The 10148-nt window shown below is 41.6% G+C and overlaps 1 protein-coding gene across 3 annotated transcripts in view; it reads left to right on the top strand.

Annotated features, from left to right (window-relative positions):
• Window positions 1-10148, top strand: part of RABL6 (RAB, member RAS oncogene family like 6) — a 72615-nt gene that overhangs the window by 1893 nt on the left and 60574 nt on the right. For all 3 annotated transcript variants that reach the window (XM_090021710.1, XM_090021709.1, XM_090021711.1), the window contains one exon: window positions 6720-6854. In XM_090021710.1, coding sequence (XP_089877836.1) covers window positions 6720-6854 — 135 coding nt within the window. Of the gene's footprint in view, window positions 1-6719; window positions 6855-10148 lie in introns of those variants that run through there.

Raw genomic sequence — 10148 nt, 5'->3', positions numbered from 1 at the left:
ACAGTGCCCACTGGCCCTCAAAAGAGTCCAGGGAGCCAGTGAAACTGTCTGAAGATTTGAGTGAACAAAGGACAAGAAGATGGCCCCTGCAGTTACCAGGCATCTGTCAGAGACAGGGTGCAGGGCTAGGTGGACTATTGGTCTGACCTAGTATGGCATTTCTTATGTTTTTATGTACATGCCCTCAGCCTCAGTGTGAGCACCCCATACTTCCACCTCTTGAGATCAGTTCAAAATGTTTGGAGAGTGACTTTCTGTCTCCATACCCTCCTCCCAAAGACCTTTTGCATTTGCTTGGCTTTTGCTAGAGCCCAGCAAAGGGGTACCTACCTGTAGGAGTTAATGACTGGCTGTTATTCGGTGAGTATTGAAGAATTTGGCTATGCCTCACTGCAGTGAAAGGTGGAGGAGGTGATGTCCTCAGCATCATTAGTGCACGTTTTCACACTGAGTGTCAGTTTTATGCAAACTACTTGTTTGTATTTTTTTTTCACTAGGGCATGTGAATGTTTCCTTGTGGTAACTGGGCTCAGTTCCTTCTTAAGCCAATAAATATTCTTCCTAATATGAAAATATTTCTAGAGACCTGGCAAAGTACCCTAAATAGATGAAATGCACACATCAATAATAATCATGACATGGGGTAATACTTGTTTCATCTTTGTCTGAAAATAGACACAGCTGCACAGAGTACAATAAGTATTAGCTTGTCTCATATCATATGGGTCTATGTAGGTAGAGAAATCAGATTGCAAAAGTGCCCTGGAATAACGGGGCTCATTTGTAGGCATTGGTTTTGAAGAATTTTTTATAAATATGTTTGTCTTGGGCAGACAAGGTTCTTTGGGTAGATGTGTTATCTTTTAGTAAGCCAACTAAATAGTTGGAGAATTTGTTCTTTGCGAGCACAAACACCTTTCTTGGTGCTTGCTTGCTTTCCTGGGTAGAATAGAAGCCAAAGTGCAAAATGTAGGTCTGAAAATGCAAATGGGTGACAGTAAGGTTCAAAGGGACTGGGAGACATGGATCGTAAAACAGCACCCTTCTATCATTGCTATGCAAAAAGCTTTTTAATCTCCATAGTTACTTACCCCCTAGTGTTATATAATATTTACAAGAGATGCAGGTAGCTTTTGAAAGGGTTTTGAAGGCTGCTCATTGAGTATGTGTTGGATATTTATTTTAGAAGTACCTACATGTGAAATGAGCAAGTTCTGGTGTGGGGGGATGACGGGTCCAATCAAAGTTTGGTATAGGATAGTAAAGATTGCCAGGCAGAAGGGAAAAGACAAAGCTGTACCTTTTATTTCATTCACAATGCTCCTCCTTGTGTAAATAAGTTGAATTCCTTGGGAATGCTTGAAAATGCTTTTCATAACTATTGCATACAGACCCCCTCTTTTTCCTTTTTCAGATCCAAATTTAGGACAGTCATGGGTGTTTTTACAAAAACCTCATCTTGTTTTTTGTCTGCCCATATTATGAGACTGAAATCTTTTTCCTTACCTTATTTTAGCCCTTAGACTAACTAGTGGGAATGATCATGAAAGCTGCACCAAGTGTTCAAATAATAGGGCTGGGAGCCAGAAACTCCTGAACCCTAAACCTGGCCCTGACATTGACATGTTGGTTGGCTTCCATCAAATAATTTACCTCGTTGTTCTTTCATCCCTATATTATATTAAAAAGAAAACCCATCCTCAGGTGGGAGTGATGATGACTAGTGTTTTAACTCTTAAGTATTGAGAGTGCTGGTTAGCTCATGTTTATTATAAGAAAAAAGGCCCTGAAATGTTTTGTAGTAAGGAATATTTCCTCTGCCCTCTCATTCTATCAAGCCAGGTAGACCCTAACCAGAAAAGGAAGGTTGAGCTCTATGTAAGATATTTCTGAAGACAGCAAAGTCCAATAAGGATCTTAACAATATTCACTTTGTTCGATGGGAAATCATATTTCAAATTCAGCCTTCTTTCATTGTCCTTTCTTAGCATGCAGATTTTCATGTACTCCTCCACACTTTGCATTGGGCACGCACCACTTGCCTTAGCTTCTAAGAACCAGAGCAGAAAATAAAGGCTGACAAACTAATATCTGAAAGTTTGTGTAAACTGATGACATCCTGAGGGGGTGAAATGAACTATTCTTGCTGAGGCCTTTTCTGGGATTATATGTCTAAGAGGATTCCCTTGAAGCCAGCCATCAGTGATTAGAGCAAACAGTGTGTAGCTGTTTGACAAATCTAGCTGGTATGTCCCTCTGAAGATGGTGCCCCTGTCCCCTTCTGCGTTGCACTCCAACTATGACAGGGGAGGGCAGCATACAAGGGAAGAAATGCAGTCCATGTGTTCCTTTTGCATAGGTTTGGACATCAGCCAGTATAATGCTGACAAATACATTCTAAAAATCATGCTTGGTTGTTGAATGTTGAAGCCAGCTGCTCTTGGGGGTTCTAGATATTCCACCTGTCTTCTGCTTTTTTCCCTGGAAGTGTTTAAAAAAAAAAGTGCATCTGTAAAATATGTATGACCTTGTGGATACACTGTGTTCTTTTTGAGGGTATTAGAATCTGCATTTCTTTTTCCTTCGTTACTGTATGGCCTGGCCCCAGGGGTCCTAGTTAACATTCTAGAGAAATTGGGAGCTGTGTCATTCTTGTCCAGCCATCATTCTTCTTCTGTTTCTCCATCTGTAGAAGTGAATGTAATAGTCCTCCATCTTTTAGAATGCATTGACAACATGGATGAAAAGTGTACTGGGCACTAAATGATTTTGTCTTTTCCTTTCCTGCCATTTGTACCTACCACGAGGGCACTTCTCATGTCCAGGCTATAAACCTGTGTTTGCTTAATCTAAAACCAGTTTTGCTGCCAAAATAATGTTGCAGTCTTTCTTGTACTGCAGGTGGTAATACAAAATGTGCGCTTTGGTGATGCACCTCATTTCAAATTTAGGAGCAACTGAAGGCCATTTGATTATTTATGACAGTTGTAGCAGTTAGTGATAAAATGATGTTGTATCCTATTTTTTTTAATTAACTGACCCCCCCATAAATGTATGCAAATTGAATATGTGCAACAGTGATGAATTTTAGATACCTGGCAGACTAGAAACCTGAAGTAAAAAGAGCAGCTTGGTTATAGTACAGTAGCAAATTGCCTGTCAAGAATGACCTGCTCCACCACCCCTTCCCACTGCTCTGGTTCTGGCCCCTCTCTACGCCTGCCTCCCCCCAGTCCACTTTGGGTCCAGCCCTGGTCTACCCCCCCCCCCGGGGGTCTGGTCCCGCTCTACTACCCCTCCCCATTGCTCCGTGTCCACCTGGCCCACATCTACCTCCCCGCCGCCTCCCCCTCCCTGCTGGCTGTTTGGGAGGTAAGGAGGGGGGGCATCAGGGATGGGGAAGCACCATCACCATGCCCCCCCCCAGCCCCTTCACCCTCAAGCAGGGAGGCATGGGGAAGCCCTGCTGCTCAGGCAGCTGGGGCGTGTTTGCCACTGCCACAGATTTCCCTGGCAGTGGCTCAGACTTGGGCCTATGCACCCAATCTCCACCTGCCCTCTTGGTGGCTCATGCACAGTTCCCCAAAAGCATTACAGACAGACAGACAAACTAAGCTTTTTATTATATTTGAATTTTAGAATTTTAAAAATCCTGCCCTAAATTAAGGAAGGCATGACTAATAGTGTTTGTGTGTGTGTGCGCATGGTTTTTAAAATTATAAATGCACCCTGTTGTTATTTAGCCACTTGTGTATCTTGGAAGGAATGACATTAGAACATGTTGGAACAGAGCTAAGAATGAAGTGGGTGTCGTTGTCATTACATTTCTTGCTATTTTGGGTTCATAAACAGGGTGCCTCTCAACTTAAGGCTTTGCTACACAGGGAAGTTCCTGTGCAGTAAGTGATGGTGTGAACATACAGCCCCCAAGTTATTCTGCATTAACTCCCAGTGTGGATGCTCTTAGGGTGCAGCAAGTGAATCAGCAGCAACGCACACTTCCTATGCTCTGGGAATGGCCACAGAGGGAGTTAGTGTGGGGTAGTTTGGGTGATGCGCATTCACACCCTAGCTGACTGCGCATTAAGTTCCTCTTAACATAGGTCTCAAATGAAAGTTTTTGATATGCTGAAATAGTTTCTTGACTAGTCACGAAGGCTTTTTCTCTTTACAGAAGAATTGTAAGGGTTAACCTAAATGCCCCAGCATATTTTTATTCAGACTGAGTGAGATATGCAAACAGTCAAAATGGTGAAAGTTGCATCTAACTTTTAAAATTCCTACCTTTCAATAATCCAAGCTGTAATTATCAGCAAGCATCATTTCTCAGATGGCCCTGAGGGAAGCAGTAGTATTCCCTGGTTAGGCCCCAGGTAGGAAACCTGAGATGGTCTTCCAGCTCTACTCTTGACTTGCTGTGTCTTAAGAAATATTGTTAAAAAGAATGCTTAGGGAAGAAGGTACAAAGAAGTTAAATGCTATCTTAAATGGGGATGGCGGTACCTACAGCTATCTGTGAAGAAGCTCTGAGAAGTGTGGGAGAAGTACTTTCTCTGTTTTCTTTTTGAATGCCCTTTTGATGGATTTACTTTAGTTTTGATCTTTTACAATTGCATTACATAAAACATTAATAGCTCCTAGCATATGCTCTAGAAAAATGAGCAGGTATTGAAAACAAATGTACCCAGTTAATGACTGCTTGTATGTTGGATGTTGTTTAGAAGAATTAAGTGCATGGTACAAACATATCTTGAAACCAAACAATGGCAGTCTTCTACTTGTTTCGCTTTGTGTTAGTTGCACCAGGAATTTGCTTCTCTTTTATTTTATTTTATTTATAAAGATACAGTCCTTTTCCTTAATTTATTTTCCTAAGAGACTAGACAAAATTTAAGGCTAATCATTGGTATTGCAGTTTGGTGGGTCAGAAAAGAAGAGCTGTCCATTTCCAAGGGAAGAACTAATTTCATATGTTGAACGTTTCTGAGCTTGCTGAAGTCAGTGCTTGGGTTTTGGGTTGCAATTTATACTATTAGAGGAGGCAGTAGATTTGAAAGGATGATGCGCTAAGTAGAACAAAACTTAGAAAACAAAGCTAATTGATTTCTACAGGAACAAGATTCCAGTGTCGAAAATGCTGCAGTCTTTGGAAACTGCACAGCATTCACGACTGCATAGATCACTTCACTGAGGTGTGTGAGGTGCAGGTGTTGTGAATACCACTTATGCTGTTAGTATGCTTTTCAGCAAGCTGTTCTGAGTGGGCTTTTTCTTCCTTCACAGTTAGGTTCCTTGCTTGATTTATTCTTCCTGTTGTGAGTAAAAAAATGTATTACACAAACATACTTCAACAGAACGGTGGTTGGTCATCAGTTATTGCAAATTCACTGGAGTGCATTACGATTTCTTGTTTGCCTCCCACTTGTGTATCTTGCACAGTAAATCCCATTTATAACAAGTGGCTGAATTATTTTTACTGAGCCTCACAGGTGTGCTCTGCCCTGTAAGAACATCAATGAAGATTATGGTCCTGACTCTACAGAGCTTACTCACTAAATGGTACACAGGGTTTCATCATATGAGGATCTATGGTGATTTAACTTAAATTGATATTTGTACAGCTCTAGTTAAACCAGTGCAAATGCCACATGGGGGACAGGGGAACAGTTTTAATTGGCCAAAAACTGCCTTATTTGTATTTAACTTAAACCAGGGTAACTGCTGGTTTAAATTTTCATGGTCAGTTTAAACCAGTGTGACTTCCTTGGAGAGACCAGCTCCTGAGACTGGTTCTTCAGTTTGTATGAATGTGGTGTACACAGCTTTGAGGAAATCATGATTTTTTGAGGGAAGAAAAGCTGCTAAGGAGAAATATGAATGATGATGAGGAAGGTGGAGTTGCTAGCTTAGAGATGGGTATCGAAGAATGTTAACATGGGAGCATGGGGGTGGTGTTGAATGAGGGCACTGAGGTGTGAGCTAGGCAGAGTACAGACTTAGATGAGTGAAGTTGAGCGGGGCTCAGGAGCCTTGATGTTTTGACATCAGCTCTTTCTGTTGAATAGTTGACTCTGATCTGAGGGATGGCTGGTCAGCTTTTGTAGCAAAGTCTCAAGCCTGTGTCTGCATCCAATTCTGAGCTCCACAATTCAAGAAGGATGTGTAGAAACTTGAGAGAGTCTAGAGACGAGCCACGTGCTTGATCACAGGGCAAGAGAATAAGCCTTATGAAGAGAAGTTGATAGCCATAGGACTCTTCAGCCTGGAAAAGCGCATGTTCATGAGTGACCTGGTGGCAGCCTATAGTACATAAGGGGTGTGCATCAGGGTTTGGGGGAATGCCTATTCACCCGAGCACCCCAAGGGGTGATGAGGTCCAACGGTCACGGACTCTTCCAAGACCATTTTAGGCTGGACACAAGGAAAAATTTCTTTACTGTCTGAGCCCCCAAGACCCGGAATAGACTCCCTCCAGAGGTGGTGCAAGGACCTAGTCTTGGTTAAGAAACCTTCGGACGCTTATCCTTTGACCCTAGCTAACGTTCTGCCCCTGGGGCAGGGGCCTGGACTCAGTGATCTTCCGAGGTCCCTTCCAGCCCTAATGTCTATGAAATCTATGAAAGGCCTAATTCCATTGGAATAACACTTGCAAAATATTACACCTGGGATTTGTTTTTAATGTGTTTTGTTTTATTTTTTGATCTGCTTTTCTCCTCCAGTGAAAATTGTTATCCGTGGGGACAGGAACACAGGAAAGACGACCCTTTGGCACCGACTCCAGGGAAAGAAGTTTATTGAGGAGTATATTCCTACTCAGGAGATCCAAGTCACCAGCATCCACTGGAACTATAAAAGTAAGAAGGCAGAGGGATGAATGGGGCCTTGAGTAGGGGAAGGGATAGCACAGTACCTGTGCTTGGAGAGTAGACTTTGTCACAGCTTCCTTTGTTCCCTGTCCCAGCGTCCAGTTGAGATTTAAAATGGGCACGCCTCATTCTGATTGTTTTATTTACTTCTTCTCAGGCTTCAGTCCTGTTTTTAAATACTTTCACTCAGAAATTATATATTTTTAACCATTAAAGCAGATGCCTTTAGGCATTAACATCACAGGAGGATTTTGAGTGAAATAGAAATAAACAGAACTATCTGTGATATTTTTCTTGCTATGTTAATAAAAAAAGGTATGATTTTTGAAATCTGCCCCTCTGATGTTGAAAACCTAACCACTACATCACTGTGTTAGTACATTGAGTAGTACTAAGTAAAATGGAGTAATCTAGTCTCACATCTCAGCAGAGTGTAAGTACCATCTGAAAGTAGCAAAAAGTGCAATAATTTTTTTTTTTAAATGCAAGTAGCTCTAATAACCTTAAATGTATAGAATTAGGCAGTGTTTCTTTAGGATGTGTTACTCTTACAGAGATCATGGGATTTTCCCTCCTGCTAGGTAGCAGTAAGAGACGAGAAAAGTTCCAGGTCTAATCATGGGAGAATAGCAGAGAAGCTGCCTAAGGAAGCAGCAAGCTGTATGTGACACTGTCTCCTTGAACTCCAGCCAGAAGGGAAAGAAGAACAGGGCCATTGCAGATAATCAGTGTTGCAGTTTTTAATGGCACTACCAGGCTGCTAGAACATAGCACTGGAGGCCATTTCCATCTTCATTTTAACTTTCTATATAGGGGGCTAAGGGTGACTTAAAGCTTCCTTAGTCCCTCCTACTCTGTGGGCTGTGACTCCAAAAACTGCACCTATGGCACTCAGTAGCCTATTAAATAATTGGGTCTATAAACAGGGTAAGTATGTTTATGTAGGCTAATGTGATTAGATAAATAATTTACCCCTGTTCAGCTTCCAAGCACTGCACTCCTGCCTTTCATTCTGGGTGCTCTCTCTTGACTAGAATTGAACAAGTATGGTACTATCTTATTTCCTACAGTTATAACACATACTTTGAAACATAGCTGAGCCCTCTGGATAGAAATAGTGGGGGGGTTTTAGATTGAGAAGAATTCTTTAACTCTGTATTTGTCCATGCCTTAAAGGCTTTAAGATTAAAGGCTTATTTAGTATTTTATAGGTTTTTCCTGTTTCCATAACAGCACATTTGAGAGTGCTGTCTTTCTATCCCACACATCAGCTGGCACAAGGCAACAGCTGCAGATTTTGTGCAGTATTCTATGGTTTCTGCAGCACATCTGAGTTCTGCTGGCACTTTTGGGTTACAGGTGTGGTACTTATTTGTGTAACTCAGCTCTGTCTTTCTCCATCTCTTGGAATGTCAAAGTGTTGCTGATGTTTGAAGTAAGAAACTGAAATTTGTTTAGATCAGGGCTGTCCAACTTCTGAGTGGCTGGGTGGGGTGGGGAGGGGCATGCTGTGCTGCACTGTGTGGATTTATTTTGCTTTGAAAATTAGACTTCTTTTATATTTGGTTACCTGGCTCCCATTTATGTCTGGTGTAGATGTAGTTCTAGAGTATAGGCATTTCATATAGCAGCTTAGTTTTGCTGTTAAGTCTTTGGGTAAATCTTGTCATCTTCACTGTAGATGGTCAGAATTAAGGTGAGGCTCAGTTTTAGCAAAGCTTAGGGATCGGAAATAATAGCCATCTATAGCATAAGACCTCTTTAAACTCAGGGCACCCCTTGGAAAATGTCAGTTCTTAGTTTTCAGTTGTGTTTTGGACCACAGAAAAGTAATAGAGCAATTCTGCTGTTGCAAAGAACTTGGAAAGACCACATCAGTTCACAGTGCTTTTAAAAGTATGAATTCCTGTTTGAAAATTCTGGGTTTATCTTGTAAATCATGCTTGCACACCTAACAGTGCTGGCATTGCGTGGCACCCCATAGCACCCTAGAAAGGCTCTTAAGGCACCCCAGGATGCACCCTGTTCGAGAATCACTGGCATAAACTGATGTATTCTCCCCAAGGTGAAATGTGCCAAAAAGTCTGATAGCTGCATGAAAGGGAGAACTGAAATTCTTTCACTTGCATCAGTTTCATCTGCTGATTTTATTACAAATTGTGCTATGAAGGTAAAAACCCAGCCTTTAAACGCATCGCCAGGCATGTTGCTTGCTGTGAAAACTTTCCATCCAAGATAGAGAAGACATGGCCACTTTCAGAAGTCAGCCTAGATCCAATTACTGTCTTGCTATCTGATTTATTTTGCAAGAGAAAGAGAGAAATGTTATTTATTTTGCCAGTGCCGGAGGCCAGGTACTCTGAACAAAGACCAGGAGACGGAGAGTAGTTACAGTTAGAGCCAAATAGTTACAGTTTCTCATTTACTTGCAGTCAAATGTTCCAGGATCCTTAGAATGTCAGTACTGAAAGATGTAGAAGAGAAGAGGTGGGATGTGTCACTTGTGTCAACTTTTTGTAATCATTTTGAAGCCTCATACAGAAAGCATATTGTTCACACTATTTGAGGGATCTGGATGTGTTTCTTCACAGAACAAGCCAGGATGTTTCTGTGAACTTTGTTCTCCTGTCTGGACTTTTGTACATTTTGTGCATTAGTTTCTGTTGCTGAAGATAACTGTCCAAGCCATTGGTACTCTGGATTCTAATGTACCGTTGTTTAGTTTGTGTTTCCTTAATGCTGCTTCTGACTGCCAGAAAGGAACCCCAACATTCAAATGAGTAATTACCTCATGACTTCTTTTCAGAGTAGCTTAACTGATAATCCATGCTTGGTATAACTGAGCTAGTCCAGTTTTGCAGGTTTTACAGTCCAGAGCATGTGAAGTGATTCATTTAAAGGGTGCATGAGTGGATTTGTTAGTGGTGGCCTGGGAGTCCTTGGTGATGAAGTCAACCAGCAAATGAGTTATTCTTGTATTTAAATAAGTCTTTGTAGTGAGAGGCCTTACTGACTCCCCCACTAACCATTTCTTGGGAGTAAACAATGCCTTTAGTGTGGAAGTGGCTGCAGAATATTATGCCAAAGGACAGCTTGAATAGAGATCTTTGAGTGGTTTTGAGCCAGGGCTTTGAAATACAAGGCTAATGCAAGTCAGTTTTTGAAACTGTGACTTGACAGTCTTGTTCAAAGACCTGCTTTCACAAACAATTTGGATGGAATACTGCCTGTATTGTCCTGTATGAGTCATAGAAGGAGAACACAGCAGTACTAACAGAGCTA

The sequence above is a fragment of the Crocodylus siamensis genome, chromosome 11, assembly GCF_052110815.1.
Source record: "Crocodylus siamensis isolate JL-2025a chromosome 11, ASM5211081v1, whole genome shotgun sequence".
NCBI lineage: Eukaryota > Metazoa > Chordata > Crocodylia > Crocodylidae > Crocodylus > Crocodylus siamensis.
Note: the sequence above shows the minus strand (reverse complement) of the source record. Positions and strands in the feature narration are given on the sequence as shown.